Source organism: Meriones unguiculatus, chromosome 17, assembly GCF_030254825.1.
Source record: "Meriones unguiculatus strain TT.TT164.6M chromosome 17, Bangor_MerUng_6.1, whole genome shotgun sequence".
Taxonomy (NCBI): Eukaryota; Metazoa; Chordata; class Mammalia; order Rodentia; family Muridae; genus Meriones; species Meriones unguiculatus.
The window spans coordinates 27,170,182-27,196,869 of NC_083364.1; the positions used below are offsets into that span (position 1 = coordinate 27,170,182).

The window sequence follows — 26,688 nt, forward strand, 5'->3', positions numbered from 1 at the left end:
CTCTTGCCATTGGCCGGCAGCCGCGGCCGCAGTTCCGCTATATGATTGGCTCCCCGCGCCGCCTCGGAGGTGAAGTGTACCGCGCTGATTGGCTGCGGAGTGGCGGCCGCGTGTGATGTCCCCGCCGGCGATTGGCCCACGCCTGGCTGCTCGCCGGCTCTGGGGCTCCCGGAAAGTGGCAGCTGAGGAGGGGGCGCGCTAGCTGTCTCCGCGGCCGGGTAGGAGACCCGGGCGTGAGGCGGCCTCTCTGGGCCGGAAGGGCTGGTCAGCCGACTCAGCGGCACGGGAGGCTGAGAGTGCTGGACAAGGGGACACCATGGCCCCCCAGAACCTGAGCACCTTCTGCCTGTTGCTGCTGTATCTCATCGGGGCTGTGATCGCCGGGTGAGGAACGGGCTCCCGCACGGCACGGGGTCGGAGGGGCGGCCTTTGCTGAGGAGGACGCGGGTGGCATCGAGGAGGGGGCACTGCCGGGCCGAGGGACCGACGAGTAGCGTGGGCCAGGCTGGCCGTGCGGGGCCAGATTTCCCCGGAAGAGCAGGAGTTGGTTGCAGTGCCCGATACGCGTTTGGGGCTCCTGTGAGCAGGAGTGGGGATCCGGACGTCTGGGGAATGGGGCTTCTGATGGAGATGAGTGCCAAGCGGGGATTGGGCTCTTTGGTCTGTCTGCCGAGTTCCGGAGTAGGACGGTGGCTTACCCAGCCCACGACAAGCTGACCCTAAAGTGTGTGGGCCATGATGCCAAGTCAGATGAGTAGAGCAGGTAAGGAAGCCAAGCTCAGACTGAAGAAAGTGGGCTTGAGAGAGCAACAGGACCCTTTAGAGAGCCCTCCTGCTTCCCAACTTCTTGAGCTAGCCTCACTGTCTCTCCGTGGTTCCTTCTTGAGCTGGATGCTATGAGTGGGAGAAGCAGTTCACTAACAGTCAATAAAAACTGGGAGGGATCCTAGCCTATGCTACTCTTACGAATCATACAACTTTAAAGGAACTGTATGAGTCTTCTGAAACCGAGGATAACATTGTTCCTCCCTTCGGGAAGAAAGAGCAGACTTAGAGACTTAGTTCCGATGATTCAGGGTATGGTATAGCGGATGTGCCTGCATCCTGAATCCCAGCTTTGGGGGGGGGGGGGGGGGGAACAGGTGGATCGGAATTCAAGGTCATTTTCAGCTACAGAGTGAGTTCCAAGCTATCTCAAATAAATAAGTAACCACAAAAGTAAAAACACAGCTCAAACTAGTAGTTATCAGATTCTGACAGTTTATAGGTTGTCCACAATGGGAAAGGTACTACCTAGCATAGCTTTTAAAGTTGTTTTCTTTATGGTTTTTTGTTTTGTTTTGTTTTGTTTTGTTTTGCTGTTTGCATGTATTCTTAAATGTCACTCTTTCCTTGTGAAATGTTTTAATTTCTTAAAAGTTAACATTTCTTACATATGCTTAATTGTTTTTTTTTTTCCTTAGTTTGATTAAGCCATGAGTACCCAAGGTATTTAAAAACATCAACATAAAATTTTGGAGTTGGGAGTTGAGTGAGGTATGCTGTTCTCCAACTCAATGTGTAGGCAAGGGTGACCCTGAACTCCTTTATGACCCTTAAGCCTCCACTTCCCAAGTGCTAGGATTGCAGCCGTGAGTGACCTTACCTGGCAGATACTAATATTTTTAATACTATAGCTTTAAACATAAGTTACTTGTAAAGTAGCCTCTGGGGACTATCAGGTTGACATTGAACTCTTATCAGCCATTTTTATCTTGTATTTTTCTGAGCTGTCATTTAACCTTTTCCCTCTTAAATATTTTATTTATTCTCTAACAGTTTCACGCACGCACACACAGACACACACTCTTCCCCTGGGCATGTCTCAATATGTTCCCTCCTACCTGCATGTAATCCTCTGATTCCAGCTAGTGCTGCCTGCTGGGACAGTGACCAGCTGTATTGGCTTGCTCATGTGAAGGTCTTGTTCAGGTAACTGTGACTTGAGTGAACTCACGAGTGCCATTTTCAGAAGATAGAATTTTACAAGGCTCCCCCCATCCTCTCCTTTTATGTTCTTTCTGTTCCTCCTTTCCCTGAACCTTGGGGATTTGGGGAGAGGGGTGGAAGGTGGAAGTACTTGTTCATTTAAGACCGATCACTCAACAGTCACTTGCTTTTTCTCCACATTTTGAATAATTATGTTGATGCATTGGCCACTGACCCTGTAGAAAGAGGCTCCTCTGACCAAAGTTGAGAGTGGCATGAATCTATGGGTACAACCTAAATATGTACAGAGCTGTTTGACAGCATGTCTGTTTAACAAAACAGCAGTAACATGTTCCTCACTCCCCCAGATCACCGTAGCCATGGGCTTTCAGGCAGCTTTATAGTACCAGGTCTGAATTCCCTCCTGTGGAGCAGGCCTCAAATCCCATCAGAAAACAGTAGGTTAACCCCATAGTCTTTATGCCACTATTGTACCAGAGGTGAGTACATCTTGCCTGGCTAATCAGTGTTAGTGACTTTTCTCAAGCAGCTTGCGTAAACACTTTCACAGCGCTGCGAAAGCTGGCCACGAGGGAGGAAGTTTTCATAGCATCTCCAGCCTGATTTCTCTATGTCCTGTGACCAAAGTGAGTGTCATCAGCAATAAGGTCTTCCATCTAGTTATGGTGAGCACCCAACAGTGATTGCAATGCCTTCCGTTGTTTTGGGGGCCTCCCCGACTTTTAACTCATAGGGAGGCACTGAGACTTCCACTTCATAATCCGTGTATTCTAAGAGAAGCATTGACCACTCATGCAGGGTACCTACGTGCAGAATCCTCTGTCTCCCTGTGTCTGTATATCCATCTGTCTCTAAGATCTTATTTTTAAGTTCATGTATAGATGTGTGTCTGTGTGTGGGCATGAACATGTGAGTGCAGATATCCACGGAAGCAAGGACAGTATGTTGAACTTCTGGAGCTGAGTTACAGGTGGCTGTAAATCCCTCACCGTGGGTATGGAAGACCGAACTCAGCTCCTCTGTAAGAGTAATTAGCACTTTAAGGTCATTGGGGTGGGGGTGGAGGCTCTGTTTTTTATGGATTAGCTTACAAAGTAGTGGCTTTCCGTAGTTTTTTGTTTGTTTGTTTGTTGTTTTTTTGTTTTTTTTTTTTAAGCATCCTTAGTTTAGTTTGACCTACCACCACTCTCCGGAAGCATAGTCCTGAGAATGTTACCTAATTAAGCCTCACTCTCTATTTAGTTAGCCTTTTCATTATTAAATGGCTGCTTCCTTTTTCATGAGATACCAAGACTCCACAGATGAGGTAGGGACTTCTTGTAGGTGACAAGTGTTAAATGATATAGTTAAGCTGGGCCTGTTGATACATGACATGCCTCTAATCCCAGCATTTGGGAAGCAGAGGCAGGTGGATCTCTGAGTTTCAGGCCAGCCTGATCTACAGAGTGACTTCCAGGACAGGCAGGGCTACAGAGAAACCCTGTCTTGAAAAACAAAACAAGCAAACAAAAATTATATAGTTGGGCTATGCATGGTTTCATATGCCTATAAACTCAGCATTTGAGAGGTAAAGGTAGGAGGATCAGGGGTTCAAGACTAACTTTAAGTACATGGTGAGTTAAAGGCCAATCTTGGCTACATGAGCCCTTCTCTGAAAAAAAAAAAACAAAAAAAAAACAAACAACTCAAAACGTTAACAGAATTATTAAAATAACTAAATTACTTTTCAAAAACTATGACTAGGAGGTTATTAAAAAACAAAACTGTGGCCTCATGAGTGGATAGTAGTCATGTGCCATCATGAATTCAGGACTTCATAAATCTGAGGCAGGCATAGGTCAAACTAAAACACATTTTTTTTTTTTTAATATTCTGTCTTAAGTCTTGGTTCCCAGTTCATTTTCCCCATGCATTTTTAAATTACCATTCGTACTATGTCAGTGTCTATTATGTGACTTTCCTAGCCCCTTTATTGAGATAATGTTTTCAGAATAAATTCTAGTAGCTACAAGTCTGGCAATAAGAGCAGGTGTTGTGAGCATTCTTGTGTGGTCACCTCACTCAGGGGCTGCCGTTTACTGGCCTCTTCAATGAGCTGGTTATGGCTCCTGCCTGGAATGTCTTTTATAGTCTCACTCTAGCTTTCCATTAACACTTCTTGCTAAGAACCCGTTTATGGCTGATTCTAGCATAGTGCCTGGCAGTGTTCTCTGTTTTATGTCCCCGTTTATATCATATGCATATTCTCAGCTACCAGGATGTGGAGGCTCCTGCTTGTGGACTTCAGAAGCTGTCGATCATAAAGACTTGATCTTAACAAATCTAGTTACCGGCAGTGAATTATGAAATGTATTTTCTCTCAGCAAAATACACCATAATCCTTATATCCAGATGAGTGCCATTCTTCCTTCAGGGTTATTTGGGCTTTGCTTAACCCTTATTTTAACTCCTTAAGCCAGTCCATCTTTAATGTTCCAAAAGTGCTACTGTTTAGGACATTTATGTGGCATAATCTTGGTGAATAAAGATAACTATCTTTTGAAATTATTGGCCCTTTAGAAACAGTCAAAAGTCACTGAGGTGGGTTTGGAAAAATGGCTCAGCAGGTAAGGGTGCTTGCTGCTCTTGCAGAGGACCCCAGCACCCACATGGTGGTCCACAGCCACCTGTAACTGCAGATCCAAGGATCCAGCTTTTCTTGACTCCAAGAGTACCTGCACACTCACACGGGAACACACACATCTGCTCATAATTAAAATTAAAGTATTTTTTAAAAATTATTTGGAGCCAGTGTAGGGAGTAAAGAGAGAGCTAATTCTCTCTTGTTGGTTATTAGCTGGAAGTAACATGGAGCCATAACGCACAAGAATAGTTTCTATAGTGAAGGTAATTCTAAAAGAAAAATGGCACCAGTGCTTTGAATATTTTTGAATTGCCTCCAGATCATAGTCTCTCGTTATGATTATTTCAGTACCTGAGACTATAAATTCTGGCATATCCCTTTTTAGTTTTTTTTTAATGTATGTATCCCATGTCACATATACCTTCATATTTCTACTTACATGCTTATAATAGTAGAGCTAACTGTAAAGGGAGAAAAAATACTTTCCACTTGCAAAAATGTAATAATATATTTCTAAAATGAGAGATAACTGTGCCGTTAAGAGCACTTGCTGCTCTTGCAGAGGACCTGCAGTCAGTTCCCAGCACCCACACCAGGCAGCTCACAACTGCCAAGGTTCCCTGCGGCCCTCTACAAGCAGCTGCACGTGGTGCACACACATCTCCATTTTTTAATGTAATAAGGAGCCAGAGAGATGACTCAGACAAATATATGAGTTAAAAACAAAACAAAAGCCTGGTTCATCCCTCCCTCCCTGAGAGAAGAGCTGTTGACAGCTAATAGTTGCTGGGTGAGGGATGGTCATTTTTCTTTAGGGACGTAGCCACTGTTGAGTTGTCAGGCTCTGGTAAGCATCTGCCTGCCCGCACTCATGCAGGTCTCCCTAATTAAATCCAGTGGGTCCCAAACAGAGCATAGGAAAGCAGAAAGGGGGCCTTATCGGGAAGAAGGAAGGGATCAGGGTGAGAGAGGGTGAAGAAGTCGGGGGAAAATGACCAAAGGCCATTACATACGTGCAAAGAATAAAAAAAGTAAGTAAAACCTGCAGTACAGAACTCTGTAATGGAATCTTTCCTCTCCATCTGTTTCTCAGGCGAGATTTCTATAAGATCTTGGGGGTGCCGCGCAGTGCCTCCATAAAGGATATTAAAAAGGCCTACCGGAAACTGGCCCTGCAGCTTCACCCTGACCGGAATCCTGACGACCCCCAAGCACAGGAGAAATTCCAGGATCTAGGTGCTGCTTATGAGGTGGGTAGAAAACAAAAATAGAAACCAAACCTATGGATTTGGAAAAGACCAGACTCCGAGGGACCCCCCTCAGGTCATTTCTGTTTGAGACCAGATGGTACATAAAAGTGAAAATATATGTGTGCCCAGGTTGTACAGTCGTTATCCATAGAGCCCATCTCCTGCCTTTATAAAGATTTGTTTTTATTTATATGTATATGTTTGTGTGTATGTAAGTGAGGTATATGTGGGTGCCCACAGATGGTAGAGGAGGTGTCAGATCTCTTGGACCTGGAGTTACAGGTGATCGTGAGCTGCCTAATGTGGGCGCTAGAAACCAAACTCAGGTCCTCCACAAGAGCAGCAAAGAGTTCTTAATGGCTGACGTACCTTGCCGGCCCCTCCGACAGAAAGTCTTAACCTGGAACCATGTGTAAATCTGAGTGGGTTGGTGACCCCTACAATGACACAACATTTTATTTTTTTTGTGAGATACAGATTCCATATTTTGTACTGTTTCCTGTGAATATTATCATTACTTGCTAGGAACCCAGTACTTTCTGAGAAAGCTAGATTTACATTCCCCAGTGCATTACAGTGCACATGTGCGGGGTTTTGTTGTTGTTTTGTTGTTTTTGTTTTGTTTTGTTGAGACAAGATCTCATTATGTAGCTCTAGCTACTCTGGAACTCTATGCAGGCTAGGCTAGCCACTGACTTACCATTCCTAGCTTCGTGTGTTGCTCTTGTTAGTGAATCTGCACTGTTCTTTATCCATGACCTGGGAAGGCTATACCTGTCTCACTTGTGAAACTGAAGATTATTTGACCCTAACTACCTTTGTGGCATTGTGGCAGATTTTCTCTTTTCTTTGTATCATTCAAGCCTCATTACATTTCTCCCAGGTAAATGAACGTGCACAAATCAGAACATTAATATAGTACAAAGACTCTTTAGGAAAAAAAAAAAAAAAACACTTTTTTTTTTCCTATATTGAGGTAAGATTGATTATGTTAGCATTTTAGTTAGTTGAGAGTCTGCACGTTAGTTGACTGATCAACTACCTGCCCCTAACCCTACTCCTCCTTAAAGTAGGCTGAGTATGGCGGAAAGCACCTGTGACTCATATGCATGTACAGAAGGTGCCCACAGAGGCCAGAGGCATCAGAAGCCTCCAGATGTATGGTTATAGGTGTTTCTGAGCCACCCAGCGTGGATGCCAGGAATCAAACTTGGGTCCCCTGCAAGAGCAGGGTATGCTCTTAACTGCTAAGCTATGTATTCAGCTCCCATTCTGTTTTGTTTTATTTCATAAATTAATAAGTTGGGGTTTGTTTGTTTTTGTTTTTTATGTGGGTCAATGTTTTGCTTGCTTGTCTGTAAATAACACTTTGTGCATACCTATTGCCCATGGAAATCAGTAGAGGGCATCGAATCCCCTAGAACTGGAATTGTGGATGTTTGTGAGCCAACATGTGGTTATGGGAACCAGATCCAGGTCCCCCACAAGAACAACAAATGCTATTAGCTGCTGAGTCATCTTTCCAGCCCTTTTTAAAATTAACATGCAAAGTAGTGTATTTCATTGTGGAAATTTCTTTAATTATTATTATTATTACTATTACTTATTACAATTTATTCACTTTTAAATCCTAGCAGTAGTCCCCCCTTTTCTCCTCCCAGTCCCACCCTCATTGTGGGAATGTCATATATATATTTTTATACTTAGTTTTTATTAAGCCCCTATACACATTTTTTTTTCTTCTTATGCTTTGAAGGTAAATTTTTACATGCTTAGAAACCAATTTTCTCTTATGTATTTTAGATCATACAAGCATTAAGCAAAGTTCTTTCAGTGAAAGAAATTGACTCTACGCAATGTTCATAGTGTAGCATTCGATAACACTTTCTCAACAGTTTGAACTCAAGATATTGCAAACTTCTACAAATGGATTTATACACATAGCAACGCATGAAAATATAGCTATGGATTTTACGTCAGGGCCCACAGTCCTGCTCTCTTGGCACTCTAGTCTTCTGATGTATAGTGTGTGTTGCAGGGGTAGGGTAGAGGGAACTGTTTTTAAGGCTACTCATTTAGCGCATCAGTCACCAATGATGACCTGTCATGGTGATATTCTAGTTCACAGTTTAGTAACATAGTATATACAGCACAGAGCTTATAGAATAAGCCCTGGAATTAAGTTGCCTGAAAAAAACTTTAGTGGTCCATCTCCCCTCTTTCCTGGTGCGTTCTTGACCTTCACAGTCCCACTGCTTCAATACAGTTTTTGAGGTACTAAATCAGATTTGATAGCGTGAAATTAAACACATGATTGGGCAGTGTGCAATAGGCAGCGTACCAAAGAATTCGGTCTGCTAAAATGCAAGAACATGAGTTTGAGGCCAGCCTGGGCTACATTTGGCATCTAAGCCAGCTTGAACCACAGAGCAAGAACTTATCTCCAAAAAATCCAAAACAAATAGAAGATATCCTTCTCTGGAAAGCTTTAGGAATTTACGGTCAGAGTGGAAAACAGCTATAAACGTGAATGTACTTCAACTGACTGTTACCTATGACATTTTCCCCACTGGCATTTATCCCCAGGTTCTGTCGGATAGTGAAAAGCGGAAACAGTATGATACTTACGGTGAAGAAGGCTTGAAAGATGGTCATCAGAGCTCCCATGGGGACATTTTTTCACAGTAAGTAATTTGCCCATTTGCAAAGTATTGCATTCTGAGATTGGGCCACTTTGGCACTAAAATAAATTATTCCTGGAAGCAGAGGGAAGAGTTGTCTCTATTTTATCCTGTGGACAAGAGAGGATTGGCTATCACAGTCACCACCAGATAAGGAATTCATGGGGTCTCTTGATCACGTGTCATACTTGGCTTTCTGGGAATTTAGGATAGCTGGAATGTAATAACTACTTCTCACTTTGAACCCCTTCTTGTCGACACATGAATCACCATACATCATAATGTCTTGTACTAGATCTAATGTAGAGTTCCGCTCTGTAATTATAAACAGGAAAATGCTTGCGTCTGCACTTGTAAGCCTTGCACATTCATTTCTCCAGATTCTCAAAGATGTAGAGCCTCCTCTCAAGTCTGTTGAGCCGGCAGGGAAATACCCCTCCCCCCGACCATTGAAATGATGCTGGAACTGTCAGAAGGAGAAGCTTCCTTCCCTGCTCTGGCCTCTCTTCAGCTGAAGGTTTAGGAGTACGTGCACCAGGGGTTAAAATTAGCACCAGTATAACTGAAAAACACTATTTTTATCCACCTCACAGGAGTTCTTTTGTTACCTTCAAACACTACTTTTGACTTTGTCCAGGCAGGACTTAATTTCCCTAAAAGACTGGAACTGTCCTGATGCTTTGCTTTTCAACTTTAGGCATATGCCCAAGGTTTTTGTACAGAGTGGTAGCTCCTGTACAAAGAGCACATATTCAATGTGTTCAAAATGTTCAGGGTTACCATTAAAGAGTTTCCTTAATTAGGCCAGGCGTAGTGTGCACACCCATAATCCCAGGCGAGGCAGACAGAGCTCTGTGAGTTCGAAGTCTGCCCGGTCTACAAAGCAAGTTCCAGGGCAGCCAGGGCTACACAAAGAAACCCTGTGTTGAAAAACAAAACAAAAAAAAGAAATTCCTTAAATTAGCCAGAAAGTTCAAATTTATTTATTTTTATTTTATGTGCATTGGTATTTTGCATGTGTGTCTGTGTGAGGGTGTCAGATCTTGGAGTTACAGACAGTTGTGAGCTGCCATTTTGTTGCTGGAAATTGAACCCGGGTCCTCTGGAAGAGCCATCAATTCTCTTAAACACTGAGCCATCTCTTCAGCCCCATATTATACCCTTTTTCAATATGTCATTTTGATTTTCCTCAGTATTGGAATGGATTATTTCATTGATTGAGTCCAACATTGAATCCATTGACATTCTTGTGTGGCTGCTATGTATGGAATGTACTGTATTAAAGAGTAAATATTTTTTGTAGTGGGCTATGTATATTAAAATTTCTATGATATCCAACTCCAGTATATTAAGCATGTCTGTTTTATATAGTGTGCTGATAGGAACAATATTTTATCAATGTGAAGAAAATAAATCATTGTGGGATGTAGGATGAAGTTCTTTCTCCTGATGAATTTGCATATATTTACAGCTTCTTTGGAGATTTTGGCTTCATGTTTGGAGGAACCCCTCGCCAGCAGGACAGAAATATTCCAAGAGGAAGTGATATCATCGTAGACCTGGAAGTCACTTTGGAGGAAGTGTACGCTGGAAATTTTGTGGAAGTAAGTTGACAGTACGCTAATTCCTACTGACTACAGAACTTGCACTTTTGACCACAGAACAGAGATTTTTAGTGTACTTCTTGTCATCTAGAGGGCAAGAAGGAGTAACTGACACACAATGAATTAATCAGAACCCTTAGTTCATAATAGTCACAGACTACTCACTCTCTAGCCCAGGGACTCAGTGAAACAGTACCATGCCTTCGCCTGCCTCAGCCGCTTCTGTATCCCATTCTGTTTCACTGCAGGCATAATTTTCATCGTTGCTATTCTGGATTATTACACATACATGAACCTAAACAATGCTTTTTCATTGTCTATAAATTTGTAAAGATGGCTGCGTATCATTTTTTGAGGCAGACTTTTGTCCCTCTGAGTCATCCTTGTTGCTTACAGCTGTCAGTCTGCTGATAAAATCTCATTGTGACCATCAGTAGGGTTGGGTTTTTTTTAACTCCCAAAGAGTCCTACACATGGACATATTCTACTTAAAAAAACATGAACAAGGATGTCTCTTACATGGTAAGTGTAAGAATAGAATTGCTGGATTATGTCACATGTTTTCATACTTTACATGAACATGCCATCTTATCTTTGAAATTGTCCAAGCCAGCACTTAACATGCCCTGGCAGTTCTTAGGGCTGCTCATATTTGCTCCCCCATCCCCAGCTGTGGGGCTTCATACATGCTAGGCAGGTACTCTACCCATATGGGATACTCCCTGCTCCCTCGCTGATATTTGGAATTATCAGAGTGGGGATAGGAAGCTCTCTCATTGTGGTCTTGGTTTGTGCATCTTACTTACCAGCTAGGGTGAGCATCTCTTCCATTGGCCCTGTATGTTTCCTCTGTGAAATACTCCTTGGCCATGTACTCTGCTTTCTTGGTCTTTCTCTTGTTGATTTGTAAGCCTGCTTCATTTTTGCTAAGTTTTTGTTAGCCTTCATACAGGTATGTAGCAGAAAATAAAAGGTATCAGGCCAATTAATAATGTTATTGTTAGCCCTATAATGGTTATGGCAACAGAGACACCTGATAGATTTTAGAATAGCCTTATCCTACCTGGGGAAGGGCAGATGTTAACCCTCTAAACTACTTTTACCTCCTAACCCCAGTCCAGACTATCACCCATCCATAATTCCATAAATAGATCACTTCCTCCATCTATGCAGGCCAGCTGCTTCTCTCCACCTAACCATCATGGCTTCCTGCCTTCTTCCTCCTGTCTCCTTCTTAAGATCCTTCTGTCTCCAAAGCCTGAGGATCTTAGCCATACCTACCACATTCTGCCCTTCCCAGGTATAGGCCTTTTAATCAGCCAATCAGGGATAATTGAGGACCATTCCTTCTCATCACCTGGGTACAGGAGATAGTTCAGCATTAATAATGCCCATGGCAAGACGGTAACCAGATCTCAAGGCACTGAAAGCAGCATTTGAATACATATCACCTGACCAACCCCCAGCATAAATACATCTATTCATTTATAGTACAACTTGTCTTTACATGATACTTAAGGTTCATTTTAGTTCATGCAAGTCTTCATTTTGATGTGCAAAAATCTAAGCTTTAATTTTTGAGTCTTACATTTTAAAAATTTTCTCTAAAATGAGAAAGCTGTTCTATGTTCTTGAGTGAAAGGCATCAATCTTTAACCTGAGGTTGTCTTTCTTTAATGTTTGGAATGGACTTTGCAGCTAGACCACATTCCTTCAAACCCTGCCATTTTACTTAACCGTATGTGCTGCTGTTTCCTCAGCTGTGCATGAGAAGGATGGGAGCTACACATAGAGCTGTGGTTAGATGGATGTGTGCCTGTCTGAATGTTCTCCAGACGTTTGTGTCACTTCTACATGAGCACAATGCCAGGAGCTTATGCCAGTAGAAGAATGTGGGTTAGGTTTTTTTTTTTTTTTTTTTAGGTTTAGTTTATGTTTAATTTTGTGTATGTCTGTGTGGGTGTGTGTGTGTGCAAGAGTACAGGCATTCAAGGCACCAGATGTAGATACTGGAAATTGAACTGGAAATTCTCTACAAGAGCAAAATGTACTCTTAACCACTCAACTGTCTCTCCAGGCCCAAAATATGTTTCTTTTGGTTTTTCTCTTGGGATGAAGTATCACATAGCCCAGGCTGACCACAAGCTCACTATGTAGCTGAGGACATGACTGTACAAATATTTGTGTATGAATATGAATTTCATGTACTAAGCGGGATTGGATGTTTGAAAACAATTACCTACATAGAAGTGGTTGTCGCCTCTCCTTATATGTCAGTGTCCGAATGGTGACAGCACTGGTGATGAGCCTTGGACTGGGTTGCCTAAAACACAAAGAGGTGGTTTGGGGAGAGTGCTCAGAGAACACTGCTGGGTGGTAACCACACAGCAGCTATTGACCATCATGACTGGTTGTGTTGTGTTGTTTTGTTTTTGTGGGGTGGGGGAGCATGCCTTACACAAATCACACTTCTTAATAGCATTGTAATCCTGTGAACTGCTTTAATCCAGCAGCCCTTAGTGTATCTTGGAAATGTTGGTACTAATACCTTGTTTTGGAGCCTCTTCTTTTTCCCCCTCTCTACGCCTACAGGCTGTGGTTGAGATTAGAGTCATACGAGTATATGTTCTCGTCATTCTTGTGTGGGGGTGTATTTGCACTTCCAGATTCTATGAGCTTTCGGTTTCTGTGAGGAATGCCTTGCAGAGAAGACATGCGTGCAGAACACTGCTCCCTGAGGAAACTAAAGACTGTGTTTTGTGTTCTTAGGTAGTTAGAAACAAGCCTGTAGCCAGGCAGGCTCCTGGCAAACGGAAATGCAACTGTCGGCAGGAGATGCGAACCACACAGCTGGGGCCAGGGCGCTTCCAGATGACCCAGGAGGTGGTGTGTGACGAGTGCCCCAATGTCAAGTAAGTGGGAGGCCCTCTGTGTGTCTCTTGAGAAACACTTGAATGCTCTGATTGTCTGTACCTGGCTGGCTCCCTCCTCCTCCCCACATTTCACCAAAGGAAAGAGCAGTGCACGTCTCTAATTTGCTAGGCAGCGCCTTTCATTTATGGGCTACATGAGACAGACGTTTCCCTCCAGCTCTGACCGTGAGAACAGACCTTGATGTCTTTGTGATGCAGGGTCCCTCTGCTCTGAGTGTTGGCATCTGGAAGCTCTGAACAGGCCCAGGTAGCTTTGGCAGACAGCACAATGTGGCTATCCAAGAAAAGACTCAGGGAGCACGGTGGTAAAGCTGATTATATCTGGGGTTTCATTACTGTTTTCTTTTTTTAATTCCCTTTGTCTCAGACTAGTGAATGAAGAACGAACACTAGAAGTAGAAATAGAACCTGGAGTGAGAGATGGCATGGAATACCCCTTCATTGGAGAAGGTGAGATACTGTGTTTATTATCAGAACTCATTCTGCCCTATCCCATAACTAAATGGCTACACAGTATGTGGGGGGGTGGAGACCTTGCCTTCCCTGGGCAGACTTGACAGAGGCATTGCCTGAGGCCGGGGAGGTAAAGATTACTCGAGTGCCACGCAAATCGTTGTTCAGCTTGTGTAACTCCCAGTCTTCTTTGGACTGCTCTGACCAGGTGAGCCTCACGTGGACGGGGAGCCTGGAGACTTACGGTTCCGGATCAAAGTTGTCAAGTGAGTGTCAGCTGGGGCCGGCACGTGCCCTCTCAGCCCAGCTTGTCGCTTGGGTGAAGGTGGAGTTAAAGCATCTATGCTGCTTCTTCTGTCTATGCCTACAGTACCATAAGTCGTTGTCTCCAACCCTGCAACAACACTGGAAATAGTTCAGGTCTGCCCTTGAGCCCAGTTACGTACCTAGGACTTAAAGATTCAAGAGAAGCTGGAAGGAAAAGAGAACTGGGCCTTGGTCCAGGGCTCGTCTAGCACACACAAAGCCCTGGGTTCGGACCCTGCATTGTGGAAGTCAGGCAGGGTGGCACATGCCCCGTAGTGCCTTTCAGGTGGTAGAGACAGGCAGATCGGGAAGGAGTTCAAGATCGTCCAGCCTGGGATGCATGATATCTTGCCTCAAAACAAGCAAATGAGAAATGAAAAGAGCTGTGAGAGGCAGTCTACAGTAGGAATCAAAAAGTGCTGCGGTTGTTTTTTATAAAAAGGCCTCTCAGTCACATGATATCCAGCTTCTCCTACAGGCTTCTCTCCAGTGTGGCATGTTGCCACACTGATTTTGCCCAGGACTTGGGCCTTCTTATTATTATTTCTTTTCTCTTACTAGCCAGTTGGAAAGCAGTGATAAATCTGTGTTTAAGACTTGATTAAAAATATTATTCCCAATGGACTGTACTAGATTCCCCCCTCTCTGCAGTCTGTGTGGGGTGATCTTTTCTTGCATACCTTGTCTCCCTCACAGCTTCCCTGAGAAACTAGAAGAGTTGCTGTTCCCTCAGTAAACCTAGCACCTTTGGTAAGGTGGGTTGGAGAGATGAGAGATAGGCTGTCACTCTGTAGCCCAGGCTAGCTTTGAACTTGTTCTCACCTGCCCCTTTCCTCTCCTTCTCTGTGACTTGGGAAAGCACAGAAAACCCAACCAAGCATTGTCTTTCTTGTCTATAACCTAATGATGGATGTTTCTCCTTACGTTTATATACTTCTGCTAACTTGTTAACTTCTTAGGAGTAGCATTCAGTAAGCCATACACAGCTCTATAATCTCAGATAAAGCAATGTGCAAAGGCAAGTCAAATACTTACTCTTTGAGAATGGTGTTCATGGTTTTCCAAGACTTTTCTAGCACTTTAAACTGATATGTTTTACCTTCGTCTGTTTCAGGCACCGGATATTTGAGAGGAGAGGGGATGATCTGTACACAAATGTGACAATCTCACTGGTGGAGGCTCTGGTTGGCTTTGACATGGACATAACTCACTTGGATGGTCACAAGGTAAACACGACAGACTTTCCAGCTTTGTGGTCATCTCAGCCACTTGGACATCGGAACCAGAAGCTCCGTTCTGGCCCTCTCCCAGTCTCTCCTCTCTCTGCTGCTGAACCTCCAGTAGCAGCTGCTGCATTTTTTAAGTCTGTCTATGTCTGTCAGCTTGAGGGTTCTTCTTGCCCTTCATCCTTTCTTCTCTGCTGAGCTGTGACACTAGCTTTGTCCCCAGTGCTCATTAGAAGTTGCGTAATAGACTTAAGGTGTGCCAGACCTGCTCCACCCTGGTCCTTTTTGCTTTCCAGGTACACATTTCCCGGGATAAGATTACCAGGCCAGGAGCCAAACTGTGGAAGAAAGGGGAAGGCCTTCCTAATTTTGACAACAATAACATCAAGGGCTCTTTGATAATCACTTTTGATGTAGACTTTCCAAAAGAACAACTGACAGAGGAAGCAAAAGAAGGTATGGTGTGTGTGTGCGCACATTTGTGTGTGGGATGACTATCTGAAAGCAGAGTAGCACAGTCCTTTGGAGGCATGAGATGTAGATGTCGGCCTTCCTCAGTAAAGGCAATAAGAAATCCTGCTGTCAGTGTATGAGCTGGGCTCTGAAACTTAGGGAGAAATAAGGACGCAAAACAGAGTCACTTAAGTGAGGAGGATAGACCAAACCAAAAGGGAAGATGAGATGTACAGTGGGGGAATTGGAGGCTCGGGGGTGAACATCTCTCTGCCAATTGTAAACGGCTTATGGTGTAAGTGTATAACATAATAAGAAACCGTGTAAACAGGGTGAAAACTGACAAAAGGGCAAGAAGGGAAGAATGAAAGATTAGCTGAACTGATTTTTGTTCCCTTGTTTTGTTCCCTGTTCCCTTTTCCTGGGGCTTGGGGAAATGGTTGGGGGTGGGGCTTGAGAGGAAGAAACAAGTGACCACACCTGTGTTTGCTTTGCGACATCCACAGGTGAAGTTGAAAACTCTAGGGAAGTCACATTTTTGTTAATGTAGTTATGTACTCGCTCTTTCTACAGGTGTCAAGCAGCTGCTCAAGCAAGGACCAATGCAGAAGGTATACAATGGGCTGCAGGGTTATTAAGAGTGAAGAGATCGGACTTGGACAGAGGTGGATCAGCGGTATTTATTATCTGCAGGGGTTTTTCTGTGTGTGTTTCATTATTTTCAATATGCAAGTTTGAATTAATCTTTTTTTCCCTGACGATCGTCATGACATGAATAAGAGGCTTGAGAACGCTTAGAATAAGCGTTCAGACAAGAATGACCAGCAGAAGGTTAACTAATACCTCTCCCTCTGGGGATTTAATGTCTGGTGCTGCCCGAGGTTCAAGGAGGAAAGTCTCAGAGGACGCCAGAGCAGAGGAAACCAGATGAGGGTTAGAGACAATTGTTAGCTATTTCAAAATGCCAACTGGAGAAGTCTGTTTTTAAATACATCTTGTTATTTTTTTTTTTCTTGACTCCTGTTTCTTTTTCCTGTGAGTGGATGGGTAGTCTTCCCATCAAGCAAGATGGACACACAGCATGCAGAGGAATGAGAGTCCTGCATCCAGGCTCCACTAAACACACATGGTGTCTAATAGCAACCAGCTAGAAGAAACCGAATAGATTAGAGGCTGAGCTACATGAATTAAAGTTACACAGAGACCTCATTGTCTTTGAAAGAACATATTTTCTCGCTTTCTTTGGTGATAATAAAATCTGATATGGGTATTTTACTGTTTAGAAAGTACTTCTTGCGTATCTCTCCCAAATGGCCTTATGTCCTGAAACTTACGAGTTAGAAGCTAAGATGGCCGGCTCTAGAGAATAAATATTAGAAGTAGAATTGCAAGTGGCTTTTTCTCCCAGTGGCATCAGATTCAGATGCCAGCTTAGCTTGAGCACACTTGACTTTTGAGTCCTCTTTGTGTCTCCAGTATGTAGGACTTCTTGCCACAGCTAATCAGTAGTTCAGTGCAATTGAGCAGCTGCTGTGGCAGTGTGTGGGAAGCTGCTTTTGAACCAGCGGTGTAGTTCAGTCTCACTGCCCTTAGCTGTGCAGCAGCCAGTGCTATTTGAGACCTGACAGAAATCTAACACATCACAGAGACACAGACGTGGATCCTGCTGGCTTTCAGCACATCATATGCCACATGCACGGGGTTCAGTATGCTTTTTACTTATTTGTAAACACATATTCAGGTCAGTGGGTATTTTCACATTTTAAGTGTATTGGAAAGATTTATGTCAAAGTTCCATGACCCCACGCTAAACTGCAGTGACAATCAAGGTGGGAATGCTAGAAAGATCCTAATGCCAGGCTCCAAAGCTCGGGATTTTTGCACAAGGAGTAAGTGCCCTCCAAAGGCATTGTGGTCTCTGAGATGGCAAGCTCCCACCATACCGAAGATAGCTATCTACTTACTCAAGATGTTGCAAAGGATTTCTAGGCCCAGGAGACTGTAGTAGATGTCACGGCCATTCCCGCCAAGCCAGAAATTTCCACATGGTCGTGTAAGAGACCTTTTCTCGGAGACCAACACAAATAATAGTTGCACCAAAAGTCCAGCTTGGGGAACTCATGCGTTCTTACTGGGGTTGCTAACAGGAGAATGGGTGAGGAGGTTCAGCAACAGGGATGGTTCAAAAGAGCAGCTGCATCAACAAAAGCTTACCCGGCACAGTTCAGGAAAGGCACTGCCTGCTAGCCTGGTACTGTACAACCTGCAGACAGCTTGAGGAAATCTGCAGAAATCTGAGGCCGGCTGGTCATTTCTACACCCCTCCCACCCCCACCTGGCAGTTGTTTTTCTCATCCAAGGCTGGAGTAGGAGCTTTAAGAATCTTGCAAGTTTCTCCTTTTCCAGATGTGGCCTTCTGTTTATCTCCTGAGCCCTGGGATTCACAACCCCTCCTTTCTGGGGGATGTTGGATTGGGAGGAAGCTGCCAGACGACAGTGCTGCAGGCTAAGACCAGTGGAAACTTGTTCTGTTCGTTGAGAAGGACTAATGGGCTTGGTAGGGGCCTTCTATGAGCTAGGTTTTGTTCCAAGTATTTTATACGGATAGACTCAGCTTTAAATTGGGGCCAGAATTTGAACCAATGCAATTTGCGCTTGAAAATGTGCTTAGTACAACGAATATGTAAGCACAGGAACATTGTTAGAAAACGGGTGGTAGAGGCCAAAAAGTCAGCTTAGTGGATAAAGACACCAGCAAGCACCACAACCCGAATTCAATCCCTGGGACCTGCACTATGGTGGAAGGAGAGAACAGACATCCACAGGTTGTCTTCTGACATCTGCAAAAGCATCATGTTGCATGTGTGCATGCACATAGACAGTAAACAATAATAACAATAAAAAGATTTTAAATGGGTGCTAGGTAAAGACTGTGGGAAAACGTGTTCTTTGCAGTTCAGATTAACAAGGAAAAATAGCATTTGAAGGAGCTCTGTAAAGCAAAATGGCCTGGAAACCGATCTAACCTTGGATGCCAGAAGCCATCTAACCCCTTTGAACCTTGTTTTCTGCCAAATGAAGGTGAAGAAGGGTAAGGTTTTTTGTTGTTTGTTGGGTTTTCTTTTTCAAGACAGGGTTTCTCTGCGTAGTCCCGGCTGTCCTGGAACTCACTCTGCAGACCAGACTGGCTTCAGACTCAGAGAACCACCTGCCTTTGCCTCCTGAGTACTAGGATTAAAGGCGTGCACCACCACTGACCAGCTAAAGGCTAAGTTTTTAACTTGAGCTTTTGTGCCTCTCTTAGGATCTAATTTGGCCCTTTACACATTGTATTTTTTTCCCTGCTCCTCGGTCATTGGCTAAGTGCTTAGATTCCCAGCGTAGTTGGATATTGTGCTCAGAAGTCTTGGATGTAGCTCTATGGGCTTATACAGACCTGATGACCTGAGTTCCACCTCTGGAACCCACCAGAAGCCAGGCCCTGTGGCTTGTGGCTTGTATTCACATACTCCTATTGCAAGGTGGAAGGCAGAGACTGGAAAGTCATACAGGGAAGGTTGCAGGCCACCTGCCTTGGAAGATGAATCAGGTCAGAAACAAGGTGGAAGAAGAGAATAGAATTCCGAAAGTTGTCCTCTGATCTCCACACCTGTGTCATGGCTCATGCAGGCATATAACTACACACATGACTATAGGTAATACTTTTTAAACTTTCCTTTATTTGGGGTTCCTTAAGCCTCTGCCTCCCTTCTAACCTCCCCACCCTCCAACCCTCGGTGGGAGAGAAAGGTTAGAATGGAAAGGGGATGTAGACCTCTTTGGACTAAGTTCCAGCTGGTGAGTGATGTCAAGTTCTTTGGGAAAATACTAATCTCAGTCATCACGCTATCTTGCAGTCCAGCAAATGGCAGCAGCAGAACAGACAAGCAGCCTTCTTCCTCCTCGAAGCCCCTCCTCTCTCTGGACTCTGGTATTTATACCCTCCCAGAGTCCTCAGAATTCCACTAACTGCAGCTGGCAAAGACCACATCCCTCTCCAAGCCACACAAGGCAATTATCAGCTGTGGACAAACTAAGACAGTCCTATATCCCACAGATAGTATTAAAACAAAACAAAACAAACCTGCTCACATAACTGAGTTTATAAAGAAACCAAAACTTCCACTACACACAGCATAATTATAATGTTCTTTTAAATACACTCGAATGGAAAGTTTTTGGTGTTACTACAAGTGGGAGTAAAAAGAATCTTATTTCTTTAAAAACAAACAAACAAAACAAAACTGTAGTTCTAGAGATCTGAAAAGGCAAGAATGTTCAGGGACTCCAAAATAAGAAAGGGGAAAAAAAATTATGTGATGTTCGTGTTCTTCAATTCTGCCCACCATAATTGCCCCAGCACAAGTGATTAAAGCTTGAATAAAGTCATAGACGGTGATCATCAGTACAGTTCCTAGATGAATGTTATACACCAAAAGCCCATGTCCAGCCAAGAGGATGGCCCAGTGGGTAATGGGCATCTGCTGCCAAGCCTTACGACCTGAGTTTGATTCCTGAAATCCACACTGCGGAAGGAGAGGAGCAGTTCCTCCAGGTCATCCTCTGACCACAAGAAAACCTTGTATGTATTCTCCCCCTCAACATTAGCAAATAAATGGAATTTAAAAATCAAAACACCGGACCACTGAAAGACAAAACTCTTCCAAATAGTAAATAGACACAGGCCCCCTATTAAAGCAGCCTTCCTGAGAAGGCTTCCTGACATAATTGCAAGACAGTCTCCCTGGAGCACTGGGTGCCGAGGGTGTGGTCCGAGTTCAAGAGATGCTATGATGAAGTACCAGATATTCACTGGGTTTTTCTGTTTTGGAGACAGAGTCTCATGTAGCCCTGCTGGCCTCAGACTCACTGTGTAGCCCAGGCTAGCCTTGAGCATGAATCTTTTGTTTGCGTCTGCCAGGTGTTAGGATTACAAGCATGAGCCACAATGCCCAGGTTACTAGTGCTGGAAGTCAGCTCCAGGGCTTTGTTCATGCCAGGCATGCACGCTGCCAGCTGAGCTATCTCCCCTGCGCTGGATTTTGAAGATTTAACTGTAAAATGTAAAAATCTCAATTTTTTTTATACTGACTATACTACAACTATACTATTTTGAGTTATATTGGGTAAAGTAAAATACAGCTTTAAAAAGAGGATGTACGATTAAAATTCACCTAAAATTCTTCTGAAACTTCAAGATGTGACTACTAAAATTGTTGAAGCACATTTGTAGTTCACACTGTATTCCTGCTGACTGTAGGTCTGTACCCAGGCTGCCCAGGTAAGAACTGTAGTTAGGGGCTTGCATCCAGCGTCCCTCATCCCAGGCTGTTTGGGGTCCTCCCACCGGGCGATCCAATATTCCGTCTCCGCCTCTGCACTGTAATCTGAATACTGTGTTTGCCGAGGTCTATTTTCATCCGAAGATCCCCAGTCCATCCGCACTCTCTTCACAACGTCTTCAAGCCACAGACAGGTTTAGCAACCTTCTCAACACGCTTTGCCGATGGCCATACTGCCCTCCGCCCAGAACTCACCTCCCTTTGTACGACAACACCGTCTTCTCTCAAATATTCCCGCTGTCTCATCAATCCCTGCTCCCCCAAGAGTCTTCCCTTTCTCCTTACCGGTGTTCGTTCTGTCTGGGTGTTTCTAGCATTGTTTGTTTTGATGAAGGAAGAGGGAAGTAGAATTCGAACTTTTCACGCCGTACTGGGAAAATATGTATCTAGACTCATAGTCAGTATGTCCACATTCAGTTTTATCACAAAGTGCCCCGATTCTCCATTGTAGGATGATGGGTTTAACAAACACATTTCATAAAATTATTGAACAATTAGACACTCACAACTGCACAACTGGGGTACCTTTTTTGGGACAGACAGGCAAAAAGAAGCAAGTTTGTATCTCTGTTTATCAAAGGTTTGGTGGGTTTACTTTGTTTTTTGTGTTTTTTTTTTTTTTCCGTTTCGGTTTTCCCGCTGCAGTAAACAATGTTCGCCCCCAGGTGGCGCTAAAATAATGGCCTGAGCTATAAAAAAAAAAAATCAGCCCTGAGGCTATAGATTTTTTTAAAGACATATTTCTATAATTGCCAATGAAGGTCAAGCTATTCTGTAAAACAAATAACAATCTAAATGCAAATTCAAATACATAATGTACCCTAACTGTGCCTGCCCTCCTTTTAGTCTCCCTTAATGCTAACGCAGAGATGGCAAATTCCACATGGGCGGGGTTGGGTTTTTTGGTTGTTCTGTTTATCTATTTCTCTGTGTGTGCACCATGTGTGCATGTATGGGTGCCACGGTACACGTTGGGAGGTCATAGGACAACCTGTGGGAGTCTGCTCTCTCCTGCCACATTGAGGTCCTGGGAATCCCAAACTCAGGTCATCAGACCTTTCACAGACTGAGCCATCTTGCAGGCCCAACATGGGCTGGGTTTGTATTCAATATAAAAGCAATAACACGAAATTAGAAGCAAAGACGACTTCTGAGAACCATGGATGGCAGTCCTGGAGACCACTGCAAAGGCCTGGATTGTGTAAACAAAAACAAAGCTTACCAGCTAGCTAAGGCTTTGGCCTTCTCTGTGAGCTACCTTGCTAAACTGGGAGAACAGGGAATGTGTGCAACAGACAAAGTTTCTGTGAAGTGTTTGAAGGCCATATTAGAATATTCCTGGGGAGGCATATGGTGGGATTCCTTCCTTGCTAATTATGGGGCACCTGCTGTAGTAGGTGAATGGATCAGCCAATATGGAAAGCAGAGTCCATCAGCACGAAGGAGTGGTGTTCTGATCAGCTCGATATTTCTATTGGCCCTGAGTATCTCACGAAGAGAGCTTAAGCGTCAAGTGCCCGCTACACTTGCAAGCCCACTGCTCCTTGGCAAGGAGTTCTCACAACTCCTGCCAGTTGGAAGAGCTCAAGAAAGGGCAGAATACGCTAACAGCAGCCAGGCAAGACGGTTTGATGCTTCAGGGCAGAGAAGCACCTTAGCTCAGGAGCATCGGTGAGGAGGCACGGTTTGACTGCAGCACCCTCAGGTTTTCCCCCCGAACTGATGTCTGTTGACACAGTTACAGGCAAGCTTGTCTTACACGAGTGGTCAGAGTAACAAGCTACCTGAATGAAGGGCCTAACATCAGGGGCACTATAAGACGCTGTGGGACCTCACGTTCTGACAGCCTGAGTACCGTGTGTTCTGTGGTTTGGTAAAGGAATGCTGACTGTTAGGAGCAGAAGACTTCCTCCCAGTATGCTCGGCAGCTGCCAGAAAAGAGAGATCAGGATAGCCCAGGTGATAGGACAGGCGGATGAGACAATAAGGGTTGTGTCTATTCAGTTACTATGGAACCAATTACCAACATAACGGCTCAAAATAGCAGGTTTTTCTTTAATCCCCTCAAGTCCACATGACAGCTGGGCTTGATGGAGACAGCTTTGTTCTTCTTGGTGTCACTGTGGTAGTTCAGGGGCTGGGGACTGGATTCATTTAAAGGCCCTCTTCTCATATGTGACAGCTGATTCTAGGAGGACGCAGCTCCTGTGATGCACAGTCTCAAGACACATACCTCAAAAAGAAGAGAGACCAGGATGGGGTCTTTTCCATGATCTGGCCCGATAACCCGTCAGCAACTACCCTGCTGCATTTTTGCCCACAAAGGCGGTCACAGGGCTCATCCATGGGAGAGAAAGTTGATTTGCTCTTTTGACCAAAAAAGAAAGTAAAAACAAAAGCCTTCAAATCTTGAAAGAGTCTGTAAAGTTGCGAGCATTACTGTGACCATTTTTAGAAAAGAAGATCCTAGGTGCTCACAAAGGGTGATCAAGCAAGCTTTGAAGCTGTAGGATGCCAAAGCAGGAACAGGAAAGCCATATCGCTCGTAGTGTAGGAAACAAAGCTGAGACTCCAAAAGCATGAAGCATCTCCTAGGCAAGGAGGAGCAAGCTCTGGGGGGTGGAGGTAGGGAGAACGGGGAGGGGATGCTGATGACAAGGTAATGGACAGGAGCTGACATATTATACAGTCACAGAGAGTAATCTTCCCGCCTGGCTTTGAGTCCATCCCGGTGTTTGTCAAGTCAGTTCCTCTCTGGAAATAGCCAGGTCTGCGTGTGCCTGCCTTCCCTCTTGACTCGGGTGGGGGTTCTTCGTGATCTTTCTAGCAGGTGAAAAGCCCAAGGTCTCAGGTGCAGAGAGTGAGAGAGGAGCCAAAACACATCACTGTGGGTATAAAAAGCAGCTGAGAATGCCTTTCTCCATGGGAGGGTTGGTATGAGAACGTTGCACTCTAGAGATCCACTGAGTATTTTAAGTTGCTGCTGGGTCAATCACCAGGAGATCCTGGGGAACCGAGGATGGCCTGAGGCTAGCCAGTGAATGGTGGAGGGCAGCCTTACTCTACCATGTCCTCCATTAACTGGTCTCTGGGCTCAGATACCTTCCCAGCATACAGATCATGGAGGGGTGGGGGCTTTCCAACCCATGAGGCCATATGGTCCAGTTCCTGCTGAAGATGGCTCTGGTTCAGGGGAAGGCTGCTCCCACTGGCATGCCGAGCCCATTGTTAGGTCATTTGCCTCACTCCTGGAGTCTGGCTTCTCTGCTTTCCTTCTCCTCTCCCTCCTTTACACACATTCTTCTTCTCTGGCAATGTCACCAGCACCTCTCCTGGGTATATACCTATAGCCCCGAGCCAGATCCTGGCTTCTTCATGACAGGAATAGCAGGTCCCATGCCAGCTGGGCTGCCACAGCACATCACATGGGCTCTGAAAAATAACACGCACACCCCCCACCTGTTTACACATTTATCTGAATAGAAAGCAGAAGAATGCCATCAGCTTTAAACCACGCTTATTTAAATAGTTGACCAAAATGCCTTTACTGAGGAAAAAAAAAAAAATGAGTAATTGAGATATAGTGAAAAAAATCCAGGTCTGACAACCAATACTGGCGTGTGTGCATGCTTGCTTGTGTGTGTGTGTGTGTGTGTGTGTGTGTGTGTGTAGGGGCAGGGTCCCTTAAAATGACCTTGGCAAGAGCCTCGCCAGAGCCTAGCCTAGTATATTTTGATTTTTCTTGTCTGGAGACCAAGAGCCTCCTTGATGTGTCCAGAGGTTTCAGAACTGTTTTGGTCTGTGTGGTTCCTGGCTTGGCATCTGGTTTTCATTAGGGCATCCCAAACAGGGTTTCCTGGTACTGTTTTTCCTGATCCCAAGATGGTTTGGCCTGCAAAGGGGAAGCATCTGGGGGGGTCTGAAGGGGAAGGGATGTCCTCCCCAGGGTAGGTACTGATGGCTCGCACCATGGAGGGAGACTAGGATCTCATCTGACACTGGCAGAGGAGGACAGAGGCTGGGGCATGCTCTTGAATGAAATCTCTACTCTGACAAGGTGCAGGAGACCAAAATGGGTTAAGACCAGACGCAGTCAAGTGACCTTTCACGCTGCACTGGGAAAATGTTAGTCAGTCACGGTAAAGGAAGAGAGACTGCTGATCTGAACCAGTGGCCCAAGCCTCCCCTGACCCAGTCGGGGTCACCTGTTTCCTTCATCTCCCGCCGAGGTTCCCTTGTCAATAGCTTTCCCCTGGACTTGTTTTTGAGGACACATGAACAACAAGCTGACTGTGGGCTTGCATTCCATTGCATCACAAAGTAAATTAGCCTTGACCTGTTAGTTTTGGATTGTCTACAAGAGACAGTGCAGCCACCCACTTGGTACACGTAGCTTCTGGGTTTCGGTGTCCTCAGTAACCATTTCCTGTCCCTTCTGAGACGTGATGTTCCCAGATGTCTCTACTTAAATGTTTTATAATCTGTGTATTTCTTAAAATATGCTGTATGGGACCTATTTATATGAGTAGATACTATTTAAGAGTGATCTAAAGACTTGGGGCTCACGTGAGTGCCATGTCTTTTTTTTTTTTTTTTTTAAGGAATTGCTCTCTGTCCCTGGGCATCACAGCCCGTTGCTGGGCATTGCTGCCTTCCCCTGCAGAGAGCTGCCCACCGTCTGCTCTGTGCCCTTCTTCAAGATGTTTCTGCCTAAGTTTAGAGGCCTCTCCCACCCTGCAGATATCACCGCTTATCCCAGGATGCCTGTCCATGGATGGCACTGTCTGCACCCAGGGACTGCTGTCTGACGTTGGTGACTCGTGCCAGGGTTTAAGGACTAATTCCTTCTTTAGGGAACCAGAGCGTTCCCCTGAGCACTACTGCCTGATTCTTGACAATTGGCTTCCCCCAGGACTCCTGCCTGTTCCCTTCCAAGTACCTTGGCACATCTCTGGGTATTGCTGCCGTCTCCTGGGCACTACCGCCTGCCTGGCTACCACATTCTCTTGAGGAACGCTCTCGGCTTGAGAATCCTGCTGCCTGCCCTGAGTACCACTGCTTGGCTGTGGGCACTGTTGCCTGTGACTGGGCACTAACCCACTTCAGGGCACAGCTGCCTGCCTCTGGACACTGCTCCCTGGCGCTGGTCAGCCACTGCATGCTGCTGGCTGCCTTAAGCCCTGCTGGCCTTTGCCCTGGGCACTCTCCTGGCTCTTGGCCTGTCCCTGTCTTGGCTGAGGTCTTGAACACCAAGGCCATACCGCATTACAAAAGATTGTAGGATAATGCCTCTTTGTTTCCCTTTGTCCCCAGCTGGCAATGAGCATCAGAACAAGAGTATTTGGACTTCTGAAGTCCTCTGAGACAGCACCTCTTCAGTTCCTATAACAGAGCTCGAATATTTATTTCAGGAGGCAAATCCAAGTGATGGGCACTGCTGCATTTTTCCAGTTGATCACAGAGGTTCCAGGCCCAGGCTAAGCCCGTTAGCCTAGGCTTTATTCTGAGAAGACATGGTGTGCCCAAGAAGCTACTCCTGGAGAAGTAGCTGAGAGTCCTACATCTGGACTCACAGGCAGCAGAAGAGACAGCCACTGGGCCTGGTTGGGCTCCTTAAACCTCAAAGCCCAACCCCAGTGACACACCTCCAACAAGGCCACATCTACCCCAACAAGACCATAACTTTCAATTCATCCCAAGTAGCATCACTCCCTGATGACCAAGCATCCAGACATATGAGCCTACGGGGACCATTCTCATCCAAACCACACAAGCTCCTCACCCTTCCA

The 26,688-nt window shown here is 44.9% G+C and overlaps 1 protein-coding gene and 1 long non-coding RNA gene across 2 annotated transcripts; one reads left to right on the plus strand and one right to left on the minus strand.

The window, feature by feature from the left end:
- Positions 1-124: 124 nt before the first annotated feature.
- On the plus strand, positions 125-16,793 carry Dnajb11 (DnaJ heat shock protein family (Hsp40) member B11). Its single transcript, XM_021636154.2, has 10 exons — positions 125-384; positions 5,706-5,862; positions 8,449-8,546; positions 10,015-10,147; positions 12,917-13,059; positions 13,448-13,530; positions 13,742-13,799; positions 14,954-15,065; positions 15,362-15,521; positions 16,092-16,793. The coding sequence occupies exons 1-10, from the start codon at positions 317-319 to the stop codon at positions 16,154-16,156; spliced, it is 1,077 nt and encodes a 358-aa protein (XP_021491829.1). The 5' UTR covers positions 125-316; the 3' UTR covers positions 16,157-16,793.
- Positions 16,794-21,311: 4,518 nt separating this feature from the next.
- On the minus strand, positions 21,312-25,973 carry LOC132648512 (uncharacterized). The gene is made up of 2 exons (XR_009586898.1): positions 25,839-25,973; positions 21,312-24,331 (listed from the first exon to the last, which is right to left on the minus strand). It is a non-coding gene; the product is annotated as an uncharacterized LOC132648512 (long non-coding RNA).
- Between the last annotated feature and the right edge of the window lie 715 nt (positions 25,974-26,688).

Excerpts from the sequence above, each read along its gene's own strand:
- Dnajb11 (XM_021636154.2), top strand. The coding sequence starts at position 317 with ATGGCCCCCCAGAACCTGAGCACCTTCTGCCTGTTGCTGCTGTATCTC. Across the intron at positions 385-5,705 it reads ATCGGGGCTGTGATCGCCGG|GCGAGATTTCTATAAGATCT; the intron begins GTGAGGAACGGG and ends TCTGTTTCTCAG. Across the intron at positions 13,060-13,447 it reads GACGAGTGCCCCAATGTCAA|ACTAGTGAATGAAGAACGAA; the intron begins GTAAGTGGGAGG and ends CCTTTGTCTCAG.